The following is a 26416-nucleotide window of genomic DNA, read 5'->3' as shown; positions in this document are numbered from 1 at the left end:
CTTCCTTCACCTCGTTAAGTGGCTCAACTAGCTTGACCCAGGACAACCAATTGACAATGATATGACTTTTCACGAGTATTGGAAATTATTGTTTGGATAAATTGACTTATGGCTGACAATCTTGTATTAAAGTAGGATAGTGGTTCTAGATTAGTAATGCCAAGGTAGAGTGAAGAAGTGCAAGGTGGTAGCACGATGGTGGAAAAAGTGATACACTACTGAAGGTATATTAGAAGCAACTGGAAGGTTAGGTTTGTTGAAGGTTCTTATTTTGAAGGACGATTACTGCGAACTTGCTAGGAGTTGTATATTGACCATGGCGATGTAATAACTGCATTTGCAGGCCAACTTGATGATAATCCAGTGATATTCTTTCATATTGTATTCATGCTTGTTAAGTTTGTTTGTGCATTTACGTTTTTGCTTACTCTTTCTGCAAGGTTAGACACGTCCCTTGGGGATTCTCTGATCTCGGGTTGCATCAAGTGGTATCAGAGCTGGTTTTGTTGGTTGTTGGTGACAAGTACTTGGAACCCTGTGTTTGACTTGCATCTCTTGTTATGTTGGAGTGGCAAAAGTTGAGGTTTTGATCTACTTCAAATGGAGACTAGTGCAAGGTGGCAAAAGAAGGTTTCACAATTGGAAGATTGAGATAACACTTGTGAACCTAGTTGTGGGGTGGCAGAAGATTGGATCTGACTTGTAATTGTGGAGTTTGCACAAGAAGGATTGGCTAGTTGTTGAATTTGATAAGTTTTCTGGATACTAGACAAACCTAATTTGAGATGGATTGTTTGTGTTGGTAACTTGTCGGACTGGAGTAGGGCAATGAACACCAGTGATCAAATCCTCGAACCTAAGGAATAAAAGATTGGCATCTTGGTAAACACGTTGCCTAGAATGAATCCTAGAAGACTAGAGCAAATGGTGGAGGATTTAAGAAATGAGATAAGGACTAAGATCCAAAGTGTTTTAGCTGTAGCTAGGAGAAAACTTGAGATTGAAGATGAATTTGATGAAGCACATGGAGATCTTGAGATAGTTGAAGTTGAGATTCCTGCTGAAGAGGAAAGATTGTTAAGAGTTATGGCACAAATGGGTAAGAATCATAGAATTGACGTTGCATGCTTTTCTGGTTCTTTACATCTAGAGAAATTGATAGTTTGGATTGATGAACTAGAGGATTACTTTGATCTTGAAGATGTTAATGATACACAAAGATTTTAGTTAGCACAGACTAAGTTGAAGGGTCATGCTGCTTTATAGTGGAAGCAATTATAGAAATATAGGGAAGATAATGGTGAATCGAAGATAACCAGATGGGGATTATGGTTTCTAGACTTGCTAGTTCATACCGGAGGATTATGAACTTGAATTGTTCAAGAGGCTATAGAATTTGAAGTAGAAAGATTTGATAGTAAAAGAATATACCGAGAAGTTCTACAAGATGACAATTAGGTTCAAGCACTAAGAGTCATTCAAGTAGAAGGTGGCTAGGTATGTTAACAGTTTGCAACTTAACAATTCAAGAAGAGTTAAGTATGTCGAGGACTGGCTCAGTTGAAGTTGCTTATTAGTATGCCATAAAGGTAGAAGATAGATTGAAGAGAAACAAGTTACCCCTAGGATTAGGGATAAATCGATTATTGACAAAGGTAAGGATAAATTGGTGATTGAGGATGAACTTGAGCAAAAGATTCAAGGAAGGAGCAAAAGCAATGGAGAATTCAAAGGCACTTGTTTCAAATATGGGAATCTTGGTCATAGGTCTTTCCAATGTTCGGGTGGTTGCAAAGGTAAACATAGCATAGTGGCACATGAGGAACAACTTGAGAAGGATGAACTTGTTGAAAGAGAAGTTGGACCTGAGATAGGAGAATCTCTGATGTTCGGAAAAGTGATGCTAAGCAAGAAGGAATTAGAGCCTATGTAGAGAAGGTAGTTTTTCCGAACTGTTTGCAAGTCCAATGACAAATGTTGCAGAGTGATAGTGGATGGTAGAAGTACAAATAATCTTGTAATTGAGGAAATGGTACACAAGTTGCATCCTTGTCCTTATGGGATGATGCAGGACCATCCTGCATTAGAAAATAAGGGAGAAATTTATTTTAAAAAAAAAAAAAATTGGAGAGAGAAAGTGACGAAAATTAGAAAAAAAATAAAAAAATAAAATAAAGAATAGAAAAAAAGGTGAAAAAGAGGAATTTCTATTTCTCAGGTGCATAGATTGCGTAAATAGAAAAATAAATAAAAATGGTTGTCATTCCATTTATTGAGGTGTGTAGGTGGAATTCTAGAAGCTTGTGGGCATTTCCTTAAATCATGCATTTAATATTTGTTGGGCCACATGGTGGTGCTTATTTGTATTTGGGTGGGAATTAAATATTTGTTGTAAGTTAGTTGCATTTACCTTTTATCCCACATTGGTTGTGTTTGTAACATCTTGGGTGGTAAGTGCCTATTTGAGCAAGGCATATGAGCATTTGTAATCAAGGTTCACGGTGTGATCTCTTCTTAGTAGAAGCTTGGGGATGAGGAAGCAAAGGAGCGAGTTTTCCTAAGTCTGTGGATAGAGCATTGAATGTGAGGCAGTTTACAGTAGGATTGTGGTGGAGTTGTGAGTTTGTGAGAAGAGCTAGTGGTTGCGGTTTAGAAACAAGGAGGTTGCTTGGTGGGCTTGTGAGCACAAGTTTAGATTTTCCTTAGAGGTTTCTACTAGAGGTTGGATCTTGAGTGATATTGTACAACTGTTATTGTAATTGCTATTATATTTGGTCGTAACCGGAAAGGCCTTACAGCCCGACACATTGCATATAAACAGTTATTTTATGAATAACGAGTTGTGATTTTGTATTAGATCTTGCATTATTATTGTGTTTCTGCTGTGTGGTTATTTGCTGGCGATCTTGTATATAAGTAGGATGGTGGTTCTAGATTAGTAGTGCAAGGGTAGAGCGAAGAAGTGAAAGGTGGTAGCACGGGTTGTGGCAAAAGTGATAGATTGTTGAAGGTAGATTAGAAGCAATTGGAAGGTTAGGTTTGTTGAAGGTTCTTAGTTTTGAAGGATGGTTTACTACAAACTTGCTAGTAGTTGTATATTGATCATGACGATGTACTAACTGCCAGGCCAATTTGAAAATCTAGTGGTATTCTTCCATATTTTGTTCATGCTTGCTAAGTTTGTTTGTGCATTTGTGTTGTTGCTTACTGTTGCTGCAAGGTTAGACATCTCCCTTGGGGATTCTTTGGTCTTGTAGGTGTCATGGTGAATGCGAACTCCTACAATAGAAGAAACCATCTACTCACCCACCCTTGAATGATGGGATTGTTCACAAGGTACATTAGAGCATAGTGGTCTACATAGAACACGAGTTTTGTTAGGAGACAATGGTGAAACTTTTGAACAAAGTATAACATCTATTGTACCTCCTCTCAATTGCTTATAATCCTTTTCAGCTTTTTAGAGTTGGCGGCTGCTGAAAAATATTGGTTTGTCTAGTCCTTCTACGCCTAGTTGTGTGTAGCTTTGATTGCATAGTTGGAGGCATCTATGTGCACAAGAAATTCTTTGTTCTAATTTAGGTATTTTAGGATAGGTGCACTAATCAATCTTGACTTTAGTTCATCAAATTCTTTTGTTTTGCTCACCTCCCCACATAAGTGGTTGTCCTTTTCTTCTTAGCTTGTTGTATGCCAAAAAGTGAGCACACCTATATAAACCATTATTCTCAAGGAATCCCATGGATTAGGAAGCTTGAGAGGCAACTTATAACTCTCTATCCATGACGTGCAAGTAATCAAATGATATGATTGTGGCTCTCAAATGAACCTAAGGATTGGAGACCCTTGCAAGGTGCATAGTAGAATGAGAGATTCAAAAAGTACAAGCAATATGAGTGCTAGTGTCCAAGAATGCAAGTGAATATGCAATGCAAAGCTAAACTAGAATGATATGCAAGAGCAAGGAAAGTAAACTATGCTAAAAAGATGCAAGATTACTTCCTCCCAATTAAGCTAGGTGTGTTAATCTAATTGCAATGAAAGGAAATACCAAGGTAGAGTGCAAGTGAGTGCTCAAGTGCTCATGAAATCTAGAATCAAAATGACAACATAACATTAGCATGAAGACATAAGATTATGAGAGAGTGAGGAGAGAGAACCTCTTTTTAAAGAGATTTGGATGGTGAAGATTCAAAGGCAAAAGCAATGGTGGAGATTTGTTCTTTAGTTGATCCATGTGCTCAAGATTCTCAATAGGCAAAAGGAGTGGATGATATTAAGAGGCAAAATAATGAGTGGTGGAGATAAAGAGGCAAAAGCCTTTATAAAGAGTCCAGAGATTCCACTCACTTTGGAAAGTGTACATTTAAGATGTAGACAAATTACTCTTCTTTTTATTTTTAAATTAGAAAATGCCTTACATAGGATAAAGGGAATTTTATTTAATTAAAATGGAGCAAGTTCTTCTAATTAAATAAAACTTAGGATAAGGTGGTTAATCAATAGAATAAAATCAAATATATGATGATTTGATCAAGGAATTTTGATTGATTAATTATGCAAAATTGATTAAGCACATAAGGTGGTCTAGCATAGAGATTTAAAATGCTCAAAAGGGGGCTTATAGTTTACTAGACCAAAATTGTGTGATTACACATGTCAAGGGGATAGGGAATTTGGGCAAATTTCTTTATGAACGTCCAGAAGTAGCCAAAATTTTGAGGGACAATTTAACTCCTATTACATTTTCTAGGGCGTCCATCTGGATAATGACCTTTACTAGGGCTTGTCTTCAATCCTTCTTTTTAGACTATGGCCAAGTAATTTGCCATGAGGTGCTATAAATCTGCACTTCTTGGGGTCCAGGGGAAACCTTTCTCTTTGACACCTCTCCATGCACTTGCAAAGTGTGGTGAGATGTTTTTCATGGCTGCTGTTTATTGAACAATCGTCGAGGAATGCCTTAAAGTCCCACTAGCAGGTTGTCAAAATATGTAGTATTGTGTGCTAAAAGCTAGTGTTGGCTGAATGACATTCTATTATATGCATACACTGCATCTTCTACCACTAGGGAAAAGTTTAAGAAACTTGCTCCTTGGAAAAATTGAAAAACCCAGGCGAATTCTACATTATTTTGGGTGGAAAAAAAAAATTTATACTGGCAATTTTTTTAAATTTGAAAGGGAAAAATATTATTTGTATAGTTGATTTTTTTCAATCGTATGAAAATTCTATAAAATCCTAGTGAATCTTTCAATGCAGAGCCTAATTAATTCTTAGACTTGAAGGTTAAATTTTGCCCACTTATATCGCTGCAATTTTCGTTCATATTATTAAATGGGGGTTTTGGGACAACACCCCCAAAATGGGATCAAGGGGCTTAGTAAGGTGTCTTAATTTTATATACTAACCTAGTTTTTAGTAGCCATTGGATGATCTCGTATCAATGACTTAAATTCTATTCCAGGCCAAAATTTTAAAGGATTTAAAGGTTTTGCATAAAGTCCCTGAAATAGAGACGTGTGTCCATTGTTAAGTGAATTTCAGGCCAAAGTTATAAAGGACAAAAGATTCCATATAAAGTCTCCGAAATAGAGACGTGTGTAAAATATATAATACTTGTTCCCTAACCTTAAATCTTGACCACATATTGGCAAATATGGTCTTTGATTAAGGCAAGCTTTGGAAATTGTAGATGAAAATATTTAGTTTACCACGTGGAAAGATAAGATTCTATTGGCAAAATCATCACTGAAATATACATAATTCCAGATCACTATTGGCAAATGGCTTATGCATGGGACCCAATTTTTATAAAGTGTGGGCGACATGACTAGCTTGAAAGTGCATATATTTTCGCCAAATTCTGGGTCCCCAATGAGTGAAATTTGTTGATTGGTGAATATTTGCCACTAAAGTTATCCTTGTCTACCACAAAGGTATTTGTTGGTTTGTCCTTGGCAATACTTGTGATTGTGCCTTGAAAATTTGTCCATGGAGTATATCTCATGGCGTGCAACTTCCTTTGGTAAAGTGTCCATGAACTAGATTAGGGTCTTTGATTGTCATTGCATTCAAGCATCTAGAGTCCACACAAATCCTTACGAGTTTCCTCGTGAGATATGACAACTGGTGAGACCCATTGGCTTCTTTCCACCTTAAATTTAATACCCACTTCCAACTTTTTTCAATTTCCTCATGTACCATGGTGGTGTAGGTTTTGTCATTTAGTAGGGCCTCATTTATATGGGTTGTGCACTAGGTATGAGGGGAATTCTATGTACGCAAAATTTTGGTAGTATCCCTTTCAAATCCTTGTATGTCTACGCTAAGGTGTCCTTGTACCCTAGGAATGGCATGAATGCTACTTCCTTCAATATTGGGTTCTGATCGTCACAAACAAAGATCACCTTTGGATTGTCTTCATCACCTTGTATCATCTTTGCACTTAGCTCTTTGTATTTTATAATCTTGTCCCTTAAAAAATGATGAGTAGGTGTCTACTCCATTAATGCTACTCCCTCTTTATACTCCAAATACTTTGGGGAAACACTCTAGGCACCTTGGCTGACTTCCTCTATCTCCTCGACTTGCAACATGTTGTATTAGTTTGGAAAGCTTTATAATCCCCCATTTGCCATTGGAACAATAAATTGAGACAACTCATTTCATCTTTGGAGCATTTCTCTAATTCAAGCACCCCTTTATCATTAGGTTCCATTGCTCTCCTTTGTTTATCCATCCTGATATTTCCATCTTTAGATTTTGAGTCGGAGGATGCCAATTCTTTGCTCACCACCTACCTTTTGTTGATGATGTACTCCCTCCCTTTACTCCCAATGGATAATGTGTTCCACTTCTGTTTGTGGTTTTCTTTGGTAGTGATCAACCAACCACCTCTCAACGAGAATGTTACGCCTTCATCTACAATGGGATCACTATGAAACCCAAGAAAATGTATTGTGCGCCAATAATTACTTTTTGTCCCATTAACGTCTCCAATGGCTTAATGCCATGTTGATAAACACCAAGTGAAAGGTTGTTGGCTAGAGTGATGGTTTCCCAAGACATTTCCATTCTTGCAGCAACATATTGACTTTCGTGTCTCCATCAGCGATGGTCTTTGTCAATTTCCTTCCCATGATTTCCATCTCAATAATGGTTGGCTTCCTTTTGATGCACATTGTCAACATCATTGGATGACTAGCGTCATCCCCCTCATGTGGTGGTTTCCTTGTTGGTTTCTCTTGTGTTTACATCACTTTTGGTTAGTTGTGTCATCATCGGCTATATTTGTGATTGCCATTTTCAATTATGCTGTAGTTTGTAGATGGTTTGTTACCTTATAAGAATTGTTTTTTGCAACTCCTGTCTTACTATGTTCTTTTTTGATTTTGACCACTATGGAGTATCGACGACTTTATTTGAGGCTCTACTTTTATTTGCTACTGTTCATTTCATAACAACTTTGGGTTCCCGCAGTCTATTCTCCATATAGGAATCTAGATATATTGTTTTCTTTGTTTGCAGCTTGGCAATTGCTTGTTATTCTTCATCTGGTTCTTCCACAACAAGCGTGTTACCCATTAATGATTTAGGTAGTCTACATCTTCATGGTTCCTGAGTCTAGACTATCTGCATAGCAAGCTGGAGGTGTTTTGATTGCTTTGATAGTCACGAGCAAAATGACCCCATTGATTGCATTTTCGGCAGTGGATCATTGGTCTCCTCCTCTCGTCGTATTGTATTCTTCTTTATGTGCTATTATTGTTATTATAGTAGTTATTATTGTTCTTTGCTTCTTGTTGTGATACCTATCAAGGCTATGCATTAGAGTTGGTGGTTCTAGTGGTGTGGATGGTGGGGTTGTTTGTTCCCCTTAGGTAAAAAGAACTTGTGCGCTTCTTGTTTTGAAGGTGCATGCATTTTGTAATGGAATGTCCAACTACTTGACAAATGTTGCAAAATAATTTCTTTGGATAGGTTGTTTTTGTGTGACCTACTTTACAATTGATGTACCATAATGATGCAGAGATTCTAGGATCGCTTTAAGTTTCTGTTAGGGTTTGATAAATTTTAGGCTTCTACTTGGCACTATCCAATGGTCCAACACAGTTTCCTTTCCAAAAGGTCTCAACACACATTTGAACTTACCCTTGGCCCTTTCTCCTTGTGACCAACTCCTTGAGCAATTCAACCCCTTCCTCAGGAGATACAACTTCTCACATCAAGCCCACCCTAGAGTCAACTTAATGCAACCTAAACCCCTAGCATATTCGGATCTTTTCACCATACATTGCAATTTTGTGTGGCTACTTCCCATACTCCTAGCATCATGGTTGATCAATCTGACCCCTTTGAATGAACCCAAACTGCCCAAAACCCAACTTGCACAATAAGGCCTATTAGGAGATCAAGTAGCAATTATCCCTCCAAACTCAGTTTCTGGCTTTCAACTCCCAACCTATGTGAACAAGGCCCCAAACAAAATGTATTTCTGGGTACCTGTTTGGTTTCTCCAAACAATATCTCAATAGGGGAACTGGGTTTTGTCATTGACCTGGTCAACCAGAAAGTACCCAAATTAGGCCTAAATGGCTAGTTTGGTTAGGGTCTGCAAAAACTCTTCCCCAGTTGTTGTTTCTTGACAAATGGCTCATCCCACCGTGTCTGTCTATGCATAAGGGAACTAAGACAACCCTTCCTTCACATCTAGACAACCTTCTTTTACTTCTGCAACCCAAATTCTACTCGAATCAAGCTTTTCACATCTAAATCCCAAGCCTAGGACTTCATGCTAAAAATCAGAGATTGAGAAGACTGTTCAAACTAGCTTTATTATTTGCCTAATGCCTCTTGTTGGCTGAAGATATCCTTTACAATTGTTTATGGCACATAGGCAAGAAATTCTGAATCCATGAGATATGATCTGAAGTTCTTGATTACCTTGACAAGTGTGTATGCATATTTTTCTTGGTTGAATATTTTAGTTTTGCACTTTGTAAGGTTTTGTTAATGAAGGCACTAGACCAGTACAAAATGTTTCTGGATTAGATAGCGTAGAGATTTTTACCATCAACGTTTTGGATGGGATTCTGTGATCCATCATCAGCATGATAATTGAGAGGTCAAGGAGGCAATGGACTGTTCTTGATCATCCTTCTCCTGTTGAAGAAATACACTGACAATGGTGCAAATTAAAACAAAAGAGAAAAGTAGGGAAGGTCTGAAGTAATCTAGACTTGCCAAGACCAGTGCTTCCTTAATCATACAAATGCACCAGCTAGTTCCTTGCACCACATGTTTGACTGTTCGTTCATTAGCATTGTCAAAATGGCTTTGGTTTCTTTCCAAAGGACAACCTCAATAGCTTTCACGCTTCTTGGATCCATCCATTATCCTTCCTTTGATTCAATGTGTCCCAACAGCTCTTCTTCAACACCAAATACATACTTCTTACAATGTTGTGAAATACTATATTCAAGGCACCTTCTGAATATTTTCTGTAGATAATTGTCATGATTAGACCTATTGTTGAAGTGTTATGGGCAGCCATCTTGGTAACTACCAGGGTTTCATCAATAAGCACCACAAAGGCTATGTCCGTTCTTCAACCCAAATGGCATTGTTTCATGGATGTAAGTACCTCAATGAGTTCTAAAGGTTGTCGTATGCTCTTTCGATTACTTGAATACCACTTGATTATAATCAGAGAATCCATCAATTGTAGGCATCGGCTTGATCCATGGAGTAATGCTACTAATTATCCTGAAGAGACATGATATTCAAGTTTCTGAAATTTAAACTTAATATGACATCTCCATTCTTTTTTCTCACTGACACTAAACTAAACACCCATGAGAGATGTCTAATTGACCTAATGATACCACTAACTTGTAATATCCCACTATTCTGTGCTGAATTTTTTCAGTTTTGTTAGTTTGACAATTTGTATAACAAGCGGCATGCAATCTGATTCTCTGATGTCTAATGCAATTTTCTGAGTTGCAGTGTATGCATTTTGTGACTTTTTAAAGCATAGATGGTTTTGACTTGATATGAAGCAATTGTAGAAACATTTAATTAACATATGAAATGACAACAAATATGTGCACTGGAATTAAAATCAGAAGTCTGATATAGTTCTGAACAGCAAGGTTTTCTTATTGAATTCAAAAAGTTTCAATACAATGACATACCCGATTTTGCCTTGAATGTTATGAGGCTGCCCAAATGTCAGAAATAGCTCCTTAAATCATCTCCAATGGTTAGCACTGGGACTTCAAAGTAAGTGCTCAAATCCTACACACAGCTTGATAATGAAAATATTATCAAGGCCTTGCTCAAGCAAATCTAAACCTGTTGCAAGCACTGTTCTTGTCACTGTAGCGTCATTGTTCATACCACTAGAGCAAGCCTTCAACAGTCAAGAATCCTTTAGAATCCTTCACAAAATTCCTGCCAAACCCTAGCCATCCATAGTATTATGAAAATATGACAAATAAACCTCTGAACCGGAAGTAATATGTCTTCCATTTGAATATAAACTTCAAAGGTCAAACCCTAGCTGGTTGAAGCTTCAGAATGATGTAAACATGCAAACATACTTGATGAACCCTGGATTGATTCACCTATCAAAGGGGAGCTGGGTTTTCATCCAATCAATTGAACTCTAAGATTTTCCGTCCTTATATTTCCTATAAATGAAGGCCAAAGATCTCAAGTTTCTCATAGAGAAAATAAATAAGCCAAGTCTGTCAAATGACAATCTCAAATCTCCTTTTATGATCTCCTCAAGAAGTTTCTGGAAACCTCATTTATATTACCACTTTTAATATTCATATTAACTTGCAATTGGGAATAATAATAAAATGACCCCTTATTTAATTTAATCAACTTAAAAGTTATGAATTAATTGTATATTCACCTTATATCTCCCAATATTGACACCTATCTCCATTAAGCACTATTTAATTATTTAGAATTTTATAACTCCTCTCTAGGTGCCAAAAGAAAGTCACTTTATGAAATTGACTTAAAAATCACTTTAACCCCCTTTATGTCATCATATCATAAAGCCATTTAATATAATTAATATTATTGAAAGTAAACTTGATTTAACTTCAATAATTTAACTTAATGCATTAAACCCTTGATAAATGTGAACATAAACTCATGGGGATGATCCATTCATTTTCTAAATATAGATATAATGCCAATTGACGACCTCGGTGACTTATTAGTATGAGCAAAACATTCAAGCGAATTACTAAAAGTAGTAAGCGTGCATCAAAGTGTCCTAAATGATCCTTAGAAGGCACACCACAAATAAACTAGGACATTGAAATAAGTACCAAAAGGTCAGCTGAAGAGCCATAAAACATTCTCAGAAGTGGCCCTTAATCGCCATGGGGACCAATGTTGTGGGCTAATTTCTAAAATAAGTTGATGCCTTAAAAGGGGACATTACATAAGTTCATCAATTCCTCACACATTTGAAGGGCCAATGTTCGATTAATAGGTCTTTGCTTCTACCAGGATGGTTTTGTATCAGGTTACAGGGGGATAATGTGTTGAAACAAGTCCTCTTTATATGCTTCGAGCTCATCATATGACCAAGGAAAGCATCCATTAATTTTTATTTTTTTTCAGCAATATAATCAGCATTGGCTCTTTTGTGAGCTTTAATTTCTTTCCAATGTAGTGTATTTTTTCCAAAGGCAGCACTCTCTTGTATTTATATTGAATAAACCAAGAAGAGACATGTCCCTTCATGGGACATGTTTATTCATTAAAATAATGACACCTTTAAAGTTATATGTATGTATGCATGCATGTATGTATTAATAATATCTTCAATAGTTGGTCTTGTGGGTCTATCCGACTGAAGCTACCAAACATCAGTAGTATTTACGATAAGATTTTTAAGTGTATAAATCTAACTTTTTTATAACTTCAAGAGACACCACCATTCTAGAGGCTTATTATCGAAAATCAATTGAACTTACATATGTGGTAGGAAGAAATTTAATTATTTGGTTGCAAGTAGAAACATCCTTACCTCATATTGCTCTCTTGCAGTAGGGCTTGAGATGGTTTTGGTCTAGTACTTGGGTCATTAGATTGAGTGAAATTATCCGATATTGATTTTACCTTGTATGTCATTCTTTTTGAGGGCTTTATATTGATGTTATAGTAAAGCAAACATCATCTTGGAATCATATTTTATAATAGAACTTTCCTTTCGAGGAGATTCCTACCTTGAAGAAACCTGTCATTCTTGTTATCAATGTAGATATATTTGTAGCTTTTTTGTTTGCATACTGTTGTTCCTGCATGCTGTTGTTTCGTTAATATTTCGCAGATAAAAGGATACTGAAACTCAGGAGGTTTTAGGACTATTTTTTGGAGGTTTCAATGGAATTCAAGTGTTAAGACATTTTAATTTATTTCAGACGAGCTTTCAAATAAAGGAATAATTGTCAGCACTTCATTTTTACACACAGGTATCCCACTCTTTGGTTGCAAAAATATAAATATGGACAAGTTAACTAACGGCACTCAGTTTTCCTAGTTTTTTTAAACAAGACCTATGTTGCCTTAACCTTAATAGCTTAGCCTGCAGAAAATGAGAAAAGCAGACTTCATTTGTAAATTTTCTTCTCATGGAAAAAAAAAAACTTTACAATTCATGTGCATTTTTGGATTCTCAATTATGGCTAGCTTACAATGGCTTATACAATCACAAATATACTTAATTGGATGATACTTCACTTAATGAACACGAGTCAGATTATAACCTTGTAAGCATTTTCTGAGAAATTAAATGAGGTTTGTTTTGGAATCCAGAATCCAAATAAACATTTTACAACCAATGCAAGTAATTAAGAAATGTTATCTGTCCATGCATTTTTTTAGGTTAATCTAATGTTGGATTGATTGTGTTTTGAATGGTATGTTTGTTTCTAAAAAGCTCAGCTATTGGTTATTGGTCAACATTTTATGTGGAATATTTTGTCACTTCTTGCAGTTAGAAAACCATATGAAAAGACTTGATGAGGACTTGCTTCAGTTTGCAGAGGACCTAAAGCAAGGTAGTACGAATAGGCTGAACTATGCATGCCATGTTAAATTTGTACAAGGAAAAATGTGTATAATTTCTTCAGTGATGAGTAAATGAGTGAGATTTCATGAGGCATAACTTGACTTCTCTCTCTCTATCTATCTATTTTAATTTTTGTCTGATAGCATTGTATTTTTAGAAAGGTTAAGAAGTTTTACTGCTCAAATGTTTAATGTTTACTGTATGGTTGTTGTTGTGCAGAAGGAAAAATAGGCCCCGATGAACCTGCAATTCTTCCACTAATCAGCTCAAGGGAAGAAAGAAGGAAAGGTTATTTCTTTCCGCCGCAAGCTAGGAAGCTTGAACTAAAAGCTGAAAGAGACTGGGAAAAGGATCGAGATAGGGATTTCGAGCTCATGCCTCCTCCAGGTAGTCAGAGGAGGACCATTCCTGCTCCCGTCGATGTAGATCAGCCCAGTGATCCCAACGAACCTACATATTGTATCTGTCACGAGGCATGTTTTGCATCCAACTTAGTGTATATCTGATAACAGTGCTTTCATGCATCATAATTTAGATCTTTTTTTTTTCAATTTATGAAATTTGTAATTTCAGTTGTTTTTCTGCAAAACTAAAGCTGATTAGTTCACATTGTAGTTCCAGGTTTCTTTTGGAGATATGATTGCTTGCGATAATGAGAATGTGAGTAGCTGTCATGAATTCAATCTATTTTTATTAAATGAATTGATTTAAGTTTTGCACTAGGACGCTCATTTACTAAAATTTGGTTCTATAAAGTGTGAAGGTGGAGAATGGTTTCATTATGCATGTGTTGGTTTAACTCCAGAGACACGCTTTAAGGGGAAGTGGTACTGTCCCACGTGCAAAATGCTGCCACGGAAGGGTGTTTCAGACCCTTCCATATGATAGAAATAGATATGTTTCACATAAAAGTTACAGATGATTGTAGAACCTCAAATGGCAGAGAGGTTAACGCTTTAAGGGGAAGTGGTACTGTCCCACGTGCAAAATGCTGCCATGGAAGGGTGTTTCAGACCCTTCCATATGATAGATATAGATATGTTTCACATAAAAGTTACATATGATTGTAGAATATCAAATGGCAGAGAGGTTATGTATATAATCTATCCTGTTTTCAGAGTAAAGCAAAGATTGTCCAAGGGTTTGAGCTTAATTGGTTAAATTGTTGGGTTCTCATTGTGGAGACCCGAGTTCAATTTCCAATAGGGAAATCTATAGTGGAATCCAAAGTTGGGACTCTTGGTCTTTCATAGGAGGTGGTTTCTAAATAAAAGTGAATTTCTATGTAGTGACTCTTGGTCTCCTATTAGTGATTTCTAATGTGTTTCCTTTTAAGCGAGCTTGTATTGGTCTAATGTTAATGCTCGTATGAGTGAGATATTTGTAATCAATATTCAATTGAAAACAATAATGCAAGTCAGATTATTCCATCCATCTCTGGATTTAAGGTAAGTATTATTTTCAAACCGGCCATAGTTTGAAAGCTCAATGTTTTTGCGAAGATTATGAATCTTCCAAAATGGTGAGACCATTTTGAACTAACAGTATAAGATTTCACAGCCAGTGGATGTTAATATGTTATGTAAAAATAATTTTGAAACAATCATGTTAGTTTTAGTAAGAGAAATGCAGAAAAAAAACCCAATGGGTAGTGTTTTGTTAGGAAAGACAAAATATAATTTCTGAAATTTCTGATTAAAAATCAGATATAGTTTAATTGGCAAAGAACCTTGTATCAGGCCTTGGCTGCTGCAATCTATTAATTATTGTCCAGTATTCTTTTATAGATCATGATTTTATATGCTGGACTACACATTGCCGGGTTCCCTTTTTATGGAATAATTGGGGAACTGTTATCTCTGATTTCCATTTTCATTGAATATTATCAGAATGCTTAATGATTCACTTGGGTACAAAATCCAAAACATATGCTAAAAGTCTTTTACTTAATAGGCCTATTTGCTAGGCACCTTTTGATATTCTCTAAATTCTTTCAGACCGATTTGGATAAGTAGAGCATAATGTATTAATTAGACCTTTTGGATTTGAAAACCAAATCATGATGTTGTCTGAAATCCAAGCAATAGTCATATTTAGTGTTGAACTTTTGTTTAATGCATTTGATAGTAGCGATCCGTAATCCAGGGCAGTTATGTTAGACTCCAGTGTATCAACAATGGATTTAAATGCCAGCTATTTTCTTATGCATTTGATCACTTACAATGATTATCAATCATCTTTTATTAGTAATGAAGGGTTATAATAGAAAACAGCTCAACATGCAATAATTTGCACGTGTATGTGCAAGGACAAGGTTGTACTATGGAGAACCCCTTGGATATGTATAAAACTTAAGAACAACCCATGTTCCCATGCCATTAGGCCACAATTATACATGTGTTACAATGTCTCAACTAGTTTTACAATAACATCTGTAGGCTGTTCTAAAGACGAACATGACTGTAACTGTACTCAGAATTGTATAGGATAGAGGATTGAAACTTTTCTAATGAGAGGAAATGGATTTCAACATTTGGCTCTGCCTTATACTACAAACTTCTCGATATGGATCTACTGTCCACACTTGTAGTAGTCTAGAAACTCATGGCGTTAGCCCCCGTGGCTCAATATTCAGTGTTTTCTGAATGTGAGATACTAATATAACCTTGTTGGCTTAAAAGTGCAGGCTTTGCAGTTCTAGACACAAAACCATTCCCTAAGGCTACAAAAAGTTGTTATCAAGCGAATAGGGCAGAAACGCATCAATAGAGTATGAACCGAGTGCCAATTCATGAAAAAGGGCAAAAGCTTCCTCTTTAGGCATCTGCTAGGCCAAGGTGGTGTTCCCTGAGACCTTTATAACAAGACAATTAAAAATAAATGAATTAATTACAGCTTTTAGCATACCCACAGTCCTATGAATCTGAAGAATATCACTAAATTCAGTTGTAAATAGACCTATAAAACCTCTAATAATAAAGTATATACACACCCTTGCACATGTAACATAAGATTAGTTTTGCTTCCATACAAACGAGTTCTCGAGTTGTACATGCACACGACCAATGTGGAAACACACTAACATGATCCTCTGATAGTGATTGCATGAGATATGCTACTGGCTTCATTATTAGATCATACAAACATGGAATAACTTACTAACTAGAACAACTGCTTGAGAGAGATGATCATCTTCTGATCTGGTTAGTCTTCCACCTTCTTCTCTAGTGCCTACTTCACTGACCAACATGGTCAGGGCTTGCAAGGACAATGAGAACATACGTATAATCAGCAATGGACTCAAAGCTGCAAATGCATAGAAACATAGAGATTAAAGACAATCTAGAGGTAAACATATTTCAAACATCTTTTGCAAATCAATGATATCCCATATGTAACAAGAAAAGATAATCATATACTATTTTCACATCCTGGCATGGAGAGTCCACCCACAGAAAATTCCTTGCATCATCCTTTCTTCCTCTAATTTACAGTGTGGATTCTCACTTATCAAGATCTGATTTGCATCACTCGATGTTTTAAAATAAACCAAGACACACACAACCAGAATTGATTCAAGGACCTGCCCTACATTCATCTAAAATTCATATTAATATAGAGACCTCACTAATAGCCACAAGGGTGTAGATATACACGTGGCAACACAATTACATTGCTCAAGCCTTATCACAGTTGGCTGAAGCTACATGCATAAAATACTCTACGTGCACAAGCACAGGATCAGTTGCAGCTTACAAGATGTAGACCTGTGATAGCATGCTTACACTTTGTATTCAATTCAGACCAGGGAAAATATCCTCGCTCACAACGCTAAAGATCAGGCTTGTTTCTTGTTCAGATTTGAGGGTTAGCGTTAATAACATGGAACCCATATGGCATCGTGCAAACTTGACCACAACCCCTGTTTTGCTCATACATGTGCAATAATCACTCCATTAGAAAGAGGTCGCTATTCTATATAAAATCCCCTGTACTTCATACGACTTCTGTACTATTAATAAGATCATACACGGCCCCACAAGCCACCAATACATTCGACCCTATTGCCAGAGAAGGAAAGAGAAGGAAAGTGCCCGGGGCCATGCAAAATAAAACTTAAGAATCTACAAAGACCTACAACAAACATTGACCCGTGCCCGCATGACTGTAGCACTGTCCTCTAGGACGGAAACCCATCATTCTCGTATTTTAGCACTTTCAATTACATAGGTGTCAAGGTAAGTTACAAGCTCTGTTTCATGAGGATCAATTGTTTCAGAGCAGGAGGCCTCATGAAGTCGGAAAAAAAGATTGCGATTGCTATAAGATTAATCGAAAATTTTCTTTAAATGTAGTAGTCTCTATTTCTACTTTTCAGTGCTACTACATTTGAGTCTACTTTTTTTAATCGGTAGAAGGTCAAAGTCAAATAATTTTTATTAATTAAATTATATTATACAGAGTCCCTATTTACTGTGGGCACTGATAGGCTAGAAAGGGAAAGAAAACCTCCAGTCTTGTACGGGACATACCTTAAATATCAAAGTCCAAAGTATAGAAAATATAAGACTTTAGGAGACATACCTCCTTTTACACTAATTCTTTGAGCATATCCTTTCTTTATGAAAGATTTCTGAATATTTCTATTTAGACATATTATTAGAGATTGTATGTGCTTAGATCATTCATTTGACAGAAATATACCACTACATTGTGGATAAGAGTCCTTCCCTCGCCTTATATGATTCTAGCTGCAAAACTTAAACACATTTTGACCAATATCATTGTTAGATGAAATACATATCATATTATAAAAGATAAATCATAACTTTTAGACAAATTAATAGAGGAGGTTAGATAAATTAGTTTGATGTTTTTAGTTAATGATTGTTGTCATATTAAATGGGTTATTAGTTTTTTGGTAGTCCTTTTATCATTAATGAGATTATAGGTGGTAAGGGTACAATTATTATTTTGGTTGAATAAATTTGCTCAACGAGTATAAAGAATTGTTATCCTTATACTGATAATAAATGAACTTATAGTTTTAATGCTGAGATTGGAGCCATTGATTTCAATTATTTGGCTCCATAATAAACTATCATTAAAAATTATTTAAATAACGTCTATCCAAGAATAATTTATCTTATTCTTAAGATCTAATAGTGTTTTATTATTAAGATTTAATAGTACTTTGGATATCATCTTTATTTAAAATTGAATTTTCAAACTTTTTGGACAAGATTAGTCATCTTCTGATTCTGAGTCATCTATTTCCAAGATTTTTGCTAGTAGCTAGCTCTTTTCCAATATTGCAACTTCACTATTTCATCTTCAGAATCAGAATCCTTAGAAAGATCTTCATATAAGACCTTATTATTGAAAGTAGATTTTGAAGCTAGATCCAAGGTGAATTCAGAGTTTATTACGCCGAGAGGCGTTCTATACAATCACAGCACACATCCCAGCAGAGGAATATGCCAAAATGGATTCTCCGTCAACAAAAAAGAAATGGAAGCGGTTACTTTTAAACATGCATTTGTGTTTCATTTCGATTGGCGTTTTCATTTTGTCTTTCCAATCGATGGAATGCAAATCGATTACAATCTTCTAACGGCAGGAAGCCGTAAAGTCATTCCAATACTTTAAATGTGTTGCAGATCCGACTTCTGCTCTGCCATAATCCACTGCTTCCCGTGGAGATCAAAAAAACGCGTTTGGAGTTTAGGATACATCCAATTCGCGTCTGGAGTTTAGGATACAACCAATTTGATTGCATAGCATTGACTCAGGTATTGTCGAGTCTTTGTATTCATTTAGCCTCTGGTTTAGCTATAGTTTAAGAGTCAGATCTCAAGACTCGGTAAAACCTTTTCCCATTCATTGAGAATAGTCACTGTGTCAAACTTCAATGCATTTTCAAACAATCCCTTTCTTTTTCATATGATTTTGTAGAATAGCTAAATCTGCTCCAAATTCTGGTTGTCTTGCTTTTGCTAAACAAAGCTTTACTATGATTGATATTATCCTAAAAAGGATTGTTTAAAATTTTAGCCATTTCCCTTCAAATACAATCGTCATTTTTTTCTCTGTGATTAGCACAAATTATAACTACATTAAAAATCTTCTAATTGTTTATGGTGTTTCTTCTTATTGAAGCGAATTTATTTTCATGAAAGGTTGTAGGTTTCTGAAATGTATTATTACCAGCATTATCGATTTCTTAAACTGCTCCCAGAAAGGCGAGAAAAAACAGTTTTAATTTTTGTTTTTTTGTTTTATTTTAGTATTATATTCAAAATAGTTTTTTGAACTGCTTTTAATCATAATAATTTGTCTAAACGAAAGTTATTATTCAAATTATTTTTTATATAATTTTATTGTAGGGTGGAATAAAAATAGATGATTTAAAACACATATTATCATTTTAAAATGATAATTAACAATTAAAGAAGTAATATTTTTATTAATGTAAATTTGGTTACTTGCATAAATTTATAATATCTTCATTTAAGTATACATGTAGATGTGTATGATGGGAAGAACTAGATTAAAAAGGAAGTTAGTGAGTATATCTATCCATTATAGATAATCTCAGTGATCTGATCTGTATTATTTTCATTTATAATAGTCCTTTTGTTTACAATACTATTTAGATTTTCAATAATATTTAGATTTACAATAGTATTTTCATTTACATTACTGTTTACATATTAATTCTATTTAACTCTTTTATTCAAATATATTTTATGCATAAATTAGTTTAATGTTTGAAATGTGGAAGGCAATGCCGCCATTTTCAAACATTAAAATGTAATTTTTTTGTAGAATATTATAATGCAATTTTTTCGTACAATATTACAATTTAATTTTTATCCATAAATAATGTTTCAAAAGTGGAAGGCACTCCCATCATTTTTCTTATATTATATTGCTAATTCTTTTATTCAAATATATTTTATTCATAAATTAGTTTAATGTTTGAAATGTGGAAGGCAATGCCGCCATTTTCAAACATTATAATCTAATTTTTTTGTAGAATATTAGAATGTCATTTTTATCCATAAATAATTTTAATGTTTGAAATGTGGAAGGCAATGCCGCCATTTTCTAACATTACAATATAATTTTTATGCATAGATAAATTTAATAATATTTATTGGTTAAATATTTCTCATGTATATATAAATAAATGTTACTTCATTAATGTTTTTTTCCTACTAGCTATGGTGAGACCTAGGTTGAATTTTGAGACGGAGGAGGAAAGGAGAGAATACCAAAGACAATATCGAAGAGAGTATCGTAGAGAATATCGTAGACGTCAACAACAACAACAAACAGAACTTGAAAGAGAACAACAAAGAGTAATAGAAAATCAAGGGCGCAGGCGAAGATATGCCAGAAGAAGTGCAGAAATAACAGTTGAACAACTGGAAACTGAAAATCGAGATCTACAAAATGTAGACAGAAACCATCGTCGATGTACTTCTGAGAGGGTCCTTCCTGAAAATTCACAAAGCTACCAAGTTCAACATCCTCAAGCAGAACCAAGCCACATATATGACCATCCTCCAAATACAAATAATCAACTAAATATTGAGAATGGACACTCACCATCCATAGAACGTGTACCAGAAACACCACAACATGGAAGTCACATACATGTTGATTTAGAGTTGCAAAATGATAGACAAAACATGACCAACCCAAATGGTACGCTTCAAAATGATACAGAAAACATGCCCAACCCAAATGGTATGCTTCAATCCGAATTTAGAAGATTCCAAATGCAGTTTAGATATCAGATAGATAGTTTGAAAACACCAAATATGTGTTATGTTTGTCACGAGTCATATGTAGGAATGAAAGTATATCGCACCAGTGAGGGTCCAATATGCAATAGGTGTCGTCAAGAGACAGGAATTCACAGGTTTTCATCTGCAAATAATATGGATCCTGGATGTCAACCACCAGAGCTTGCAAATTTAACTCAGGTTGAAGAGATATTGATTGCACGTGTAAACCCTATATTGCAAGTTACACATGCAACTGGTGGTCAGTATAAATATAAAGGACATACCATTAGTTTTCCCCAGCATGTTGAACAGCTATCAAAAGTCTTGCCACACACAATTGCTCATTTACCAATCATTATTGTTCGAAGAAGGGATCAACGTGGTGCACAATATAACTTTATTGTGAACAGGGATCATGTTTATACAGCATTGAAATACAAAGTTGAAAATGATAAATTCTATGCAGATGTCAGGATAGATGAAAGTGCTCTTAATGACTTGCCTACAAATATGGATGAGAATATTTTTCATAGATTAAAGACGGTGCACATGGAGTTTGATTAAGATGCAAATGAAGTTGTATTCCTAGGTCCTCTCATGGAGATAGATGAAGGTAATATAATTGAGCACACAAACTCTATGGCTTCAAGGCCACCTAATGCTCAAAGGGAAATGGAATTAATTCATGCATGGGTTAATAATCCTGATGCCATTCCCTCTGCTTTAATTGAGTGGCCATCTATAGGTGCATCACCTATCAATGAGTATGTCACATCTGGGTTGTTGGATATGGCTTTCCCAACATTATTTACAGATGGAAGTTGTGATTGGTTAGAGCCTAGAATGAAATGAGTATACTTGCATGAATTTGTAAAGCATTTGATCAAATACAGGGATCACCGCTTTAGAAAACATCCACGGTTTAGGTATTTTGCACAGAACATGGTAATGAGACATTGCGTGCAAAGTTCAGCATTTATTTTTGTAAAAAGGAGCTTTCATGAAATGCCAATTACTATTAATGAATTGCGTGAACATATGGAGAATATGCCATCTAATAACCTTACAGATAGGCTAATGCGGTTCGGAACAAGTCTAAGAGGAACAAGGTCATATTGGGCAAAAAATAAAGCAGAATTAACTGACTTGCTTGACCAGCTTGGCACACCTACTATTTTCTTTACATTAAGTGTAGCCGATATGCAATGGCCTGATTTACATGCACTAATGCCTGGTACACCACCTATTGATCCACGAGAGGCTCAAAAATGGAGAAGGAAGAATATCATTGACTATCCACATATAGTCACTTATTACATGCACTTAAGGAATACAATGTTTAGGAAAGAAATACTTGAAAAAGGTATGAAAGTAAAGGACTTTTGGTGTAGATATGAGTGGCAACATCGTGGTTCACCTCATGTTCACGGCTTCTTATGGCTTGAAGGGGCACCAAATATGGACACTATTAATTGGTCAAATGAGGATGAACGAAAAAGTGTAGAAAGATATTTTGACTCCATTATTCATGCATGGAATCCTAGACATGATCCGCATCAAAGAAATATACATGTAAGTTTCATATTATAAATCAATTAAATATTATTATATGTTTCTCACCTCTATCCAATAGAATAATATATAAATTATCATTTTTAGGTCTTCCAGAATTTTGGTCAGCATCCATGCCTGAAGAATACAACACAACTCGCTGAGATGGATATAGATCAAGATTATGAACAGATACTCAATTGTGTTGAAAGACACACGGCATGTAAGGAGGGAGCATGCCTTCGTAAAAAAAGAGGACGCATGGTTTGCAGGTTAATCAAATTCAAAAAAACTTATATCTAAATTATCTATTTCACATTTTTCAACAAGTTGGATTGACAATATATCTATTCATCAATGTTTCAGGTATAATGCTCCTTGGAAATTAAATTTGGATGGGTTAAAGTTATACATAGATGCAAATTCGGGTGAGAGAAAATTTGAACCAGCAAGAAATGATGATAGAGTTAATACACACAATCGGTACATACTGCAATTGTGGAGGGCCAATGTTGATTGGCAACCTGTCCTTTCAAGACATGCAGTTATCAAATATATTGCAAAGTATGCAGCAAAAGCAGAGAAAAGTTCTGAAACATATCAACAAATGTTGATGCGTCTTTCAAATCTTGAAAATCTTGATGATTTAGCATCACGGGCATATAGAAAGCTTTTAACTGAGACAGTTATAGAAAGAGATATTGGAGCTCAAGAAACGTGTCATATGTTATTACAACTTTCATTGGTGGAGTGCAGCAGAAAGTTTGTTAATCTAAATGTCTCACGTGAAGTTTTCAAACCTGTGGTAATCAATGATGATGGAAATGAGGAAGAACTCACAAAATCTTTTGTTGATGGTTATAAAATAAGACCACTTTCTATGGAAGGTATTAGTTTGATTGATGCAGCAAGGTCCTGGATATATGATCCCAAAAGAAGAGGAGATAATAAATGGAACCCAAGAAAGAAAGCAGCTATTGTTAGAGTTTTCCCTAGGCATTTTACTATTCCTTCGCGAGATTCTAATAAATGGGTGGACTTTTGTTTGTCTGATTTGATACTATACAAACCTTTTCGTAATGTTGACAGAGACATTGGTCATGATATGATACTATAGTAGAAAATTGGGACTCATTCAACTATAATCCTTGGCATGTCCAAAGGCAAGAACATGCACAAAATGATGAACCTTCAACTGATTCAGAGATGGAAGATAACAGAGCCATTCAGGAAAATACTATAGAACATGAGTGGGAAATAATATCTGGGTTACACCGTGGTCAACATATGCCAGTTTCTGAAATTGACATGTTGGGAAGGAGAGATATTGATAGAAATACAAATTGGTCCAGTCAATATCAAACTGAAGAGGAGACAATCCGAGCAATAAATTTCATACCTGAAATGAAAAAGCATGGATGTCTTATGTATGATGACATTCCACAATGCATCAACTTTACAACTCTCAGTCACAAGCAACAAAAGGCAGTTGACATTATTTTGACACACTACCATACCAATCAAGTGCAAAATCCTTTATTTATGGTAATTCAAGGAACAACGGGAACTGGAAAGTCTTATCTAATTGTGCCATCAATCAATCTCTTCAGATGGCATCAATGACAAATCCTTCTCCACTTCTATTGTTTGCACCAACTGGAGTTGCAACTTTCAATATAGGAGCATCTACCATTCATTCAAAGTTGCGGATTCCAATTACAGATTTTGCCCAATTACAAGGAACAAGACTTTCAAGCTTTCAACAAGAGATGGAAAATATCAAATATATTTTGATTGATGAAATGAGCTTCATTGGCCAGAATATGCTGGAAAATATAGATAGTTGACTTAGACAAGCCTTCCCACATAAAGCAGACATAAGCTTTGGAGGTATCCCCTTCCTTACAACACATGGTGTTATTAATGTCTCTCAATTCTTATTAACATTGGTCATATAGAATTTATATCTTTCGATTTTACTTTATGTACATAAATTAAAATTTTGCAACTATCTTTCAGGTGTCTCTATTATTTTAGTTGGTGATTTGGGGCAATTACCTCCGGTTAATGATAGACTAGCATATGATAGCAACATGCGGCAAAGTTATTATGGCAGGAATTCAAGATAGTGGTTACACTAGATAAAGTATTTAGGCAAGATGGAGAAAATATCCAACAACAAAGATTTCGTCAGCTTCTCACAAATGTCAGAGATGCGAATCCACAAATAGATGACTGGAACTTGCTCATGACAAGAACACCTATAAGATTAGATGTTGCAAGCAATGATGAGTTTGATAAGGCAGTGCATTTATTCTCTACAAATGAAAATGTTCATAACCATAACATGAGGATGTTGTATTCTTTAAGACATCCAGTTGCACGCAGCCTTGCAACCAAGTCAACGAATGGTAATAGAAATGAAGATTTATCAGGTGACGAACTTGAAACAGAGTTATTGATTAGTCACAATGCAAGAGTAATGTTGACTACAAATCTATGGATAGAAGCTGGTCTTGTGAATGGATCGTTGGGATATATCAGAAATATTGTCTACAAACCAGGAACTGCTCCACCTGAGCCACCAACATATGTTACAGTTGAATTTGATAATTATTTTGGAGTACCATTTGATGATCATCATCCAAACATAATACCAATAGCTCCATTTCAGAGGGGTAGGACCTTCCAACTACTATTGAGGTTGGCATGGGCGTTGACTATTCACAAATCTCAAGGGCTAACTCTTTCAAAAGCCACAATTGACATAGGTCCAAGAGAAAGAGCAGGATTGACATTTGTGGCCATATCTCGTGTTAAGTCACTGGAAGCTTTGAGGATAATGCCACCATTTACATACGACCGCTATGAGAAAATGAAAAGTAGGAAACAACTTTCAAAGAGAAAAGTAGAAGAATGTAGATTGAGAAGTCTTGAAAATCATTGATGCTTTTAAACAAACTATTTAATAATAAAGATTTATTTGTTCTACTACATTATGTTATTATCATCGTGAACTATTATGTTGTTATTCTTATTATTACATTGATAGTTTATATTCCATAGTTAATGACAACTATAATTGGATATGCACAATGCAACATTATAACCTTATTATTTGCACTTTTTAATGGTTGCAAGTACAATTACGCTGAAATTTAATTTTACTAATTCTCCAATTTCTAATTTAAACTATGATCATCAATTGGGTCCTCACATTAAGGTAGCTATAACATTAATTCAAATTATAAAGACCACCTTTGATTGAAATAAATCAAAATGATTATGCTTCATGACTTTCAACCAATACATTGCTATTCAATATTTGAAAATTATGTTTGTATATTCTTCACTATCCTTCAAAGGTTATAATATTACCATGTTTCCATAACCAAAATTTCATTACCAATTCTAATACAATTAGGTTTTTATACTAAGTGACCTATTATGTTTTTTCAAAACCATTATTTATATAAAATTTATGTCCCTCTCATTAACTATGCATTTATTATTCTTTTTTATTGGTGCTAATGCTTACTAAATTGTTTTCCATGATTTGTTTTAGGCATGGCAGCCTCTGATAGACAATCAAGCATTCTTGACATGAGCCCAACTTCTTTTGTAGGATCAAATCATTTTTTTGAGACAGAGTTTCAGAAGTGTGCACGAATAATTAAAAAATGTTGTGCAACTATGGTAAAAGCACTTGAGAATGCAGCTTTATCAATTGATCATGTACAAGAGATAGAGATAATGGAGATGGAAGATGTTGCCAAATATGAACGCAACACTTCTACAAAAGTAGATGCATTTCCACCCATGATGAAAGAGGTCTATGATGATCACATTACAAACAAAGGTCGTAATACGATTTTAATCTCTTAAGAATATGTTATGTACTTACATCATTATGGAGAACTCTATACATGGTCCATATGATGATTTCTCATCTTTCATTTTTTCA

At 35.2% G+C, this 26416-nt stretch overlaps 1 protein-coding gene and 1 long non-coding RNA gene across 5 annotated transcripts in view; one reads left to right on the top strand and one right to left on the bottom strand.

The window, feature by feature from the left end:
- LOC149532916 (PHD finger protein ING2-like) overlaps positions 1–14539 on the top strand; it is a 38844-nt gene extending 24305 nt beyond the window's left edge. For 2 of the 4 annotated variants that reach the window (XM_089803541.1, XM_089803539.1), the window contains exons 4-7: positions 13031–13094; positions 13325–13578; positions 13727–13765; positions 13862–14539. In XM_089803541.1, the coding sequence (XP_089659667.1) occupies positions 13031–13094; positions 13325–13578; positions 13727–13765; positions 13862–13990 (486 nt within the window). In that variant the 3' untranslated portion in view covers positions 13991–14539. Of the gene's footprint in view, positions 1–13030; positions 13095–13324; positions 13579–13720; positions 13766–13861 lie in introns of all 4 variants that reach the window. The other 2 variants (XM_089803538.1, XM_089803540.1) reach the window with 1 other exon arrangement.
- Positions 14540–15948: 1409 nt separating this feature from the next.
- LOC149532915 (uncharacterized) lies at positions 15949–17421 on the bottom strand. Its single transcript, XR_016356769.1, has 2 exons — positions 16525–17421; positions 15949–16411 (listed from the first exon to the last, which is right to left on the bottom strand). It is a non-coding gene; the product is annotated as an uncharacterized LOC149532915 (long non-coding RNA).
- Between the last annotated feature and the right edge of the window lie 8995 nt (positions 17422–26416).

This window comes from Cupressus sempervirens, chromosome 10 (genome assembly GCF_028749045.1).
Source record: "Cupressus sempervirens isolate cs-2001-9-10 chromosome 10, ASM2874904v1, whole genome shotgun sequence".
NCBI classification, from domain to species: domain Eukaryota; kingdom Viridiplantae; phylum Streptophyta; class Pinopsida; order Cupressales; family Cupressaceae; genus Cupressus; species Cupressus sempervirens.
Note: the sequence above shows the minus strand (reverse complement) of the source record. Positions and strands in the feature narration are given on the sequence as shown.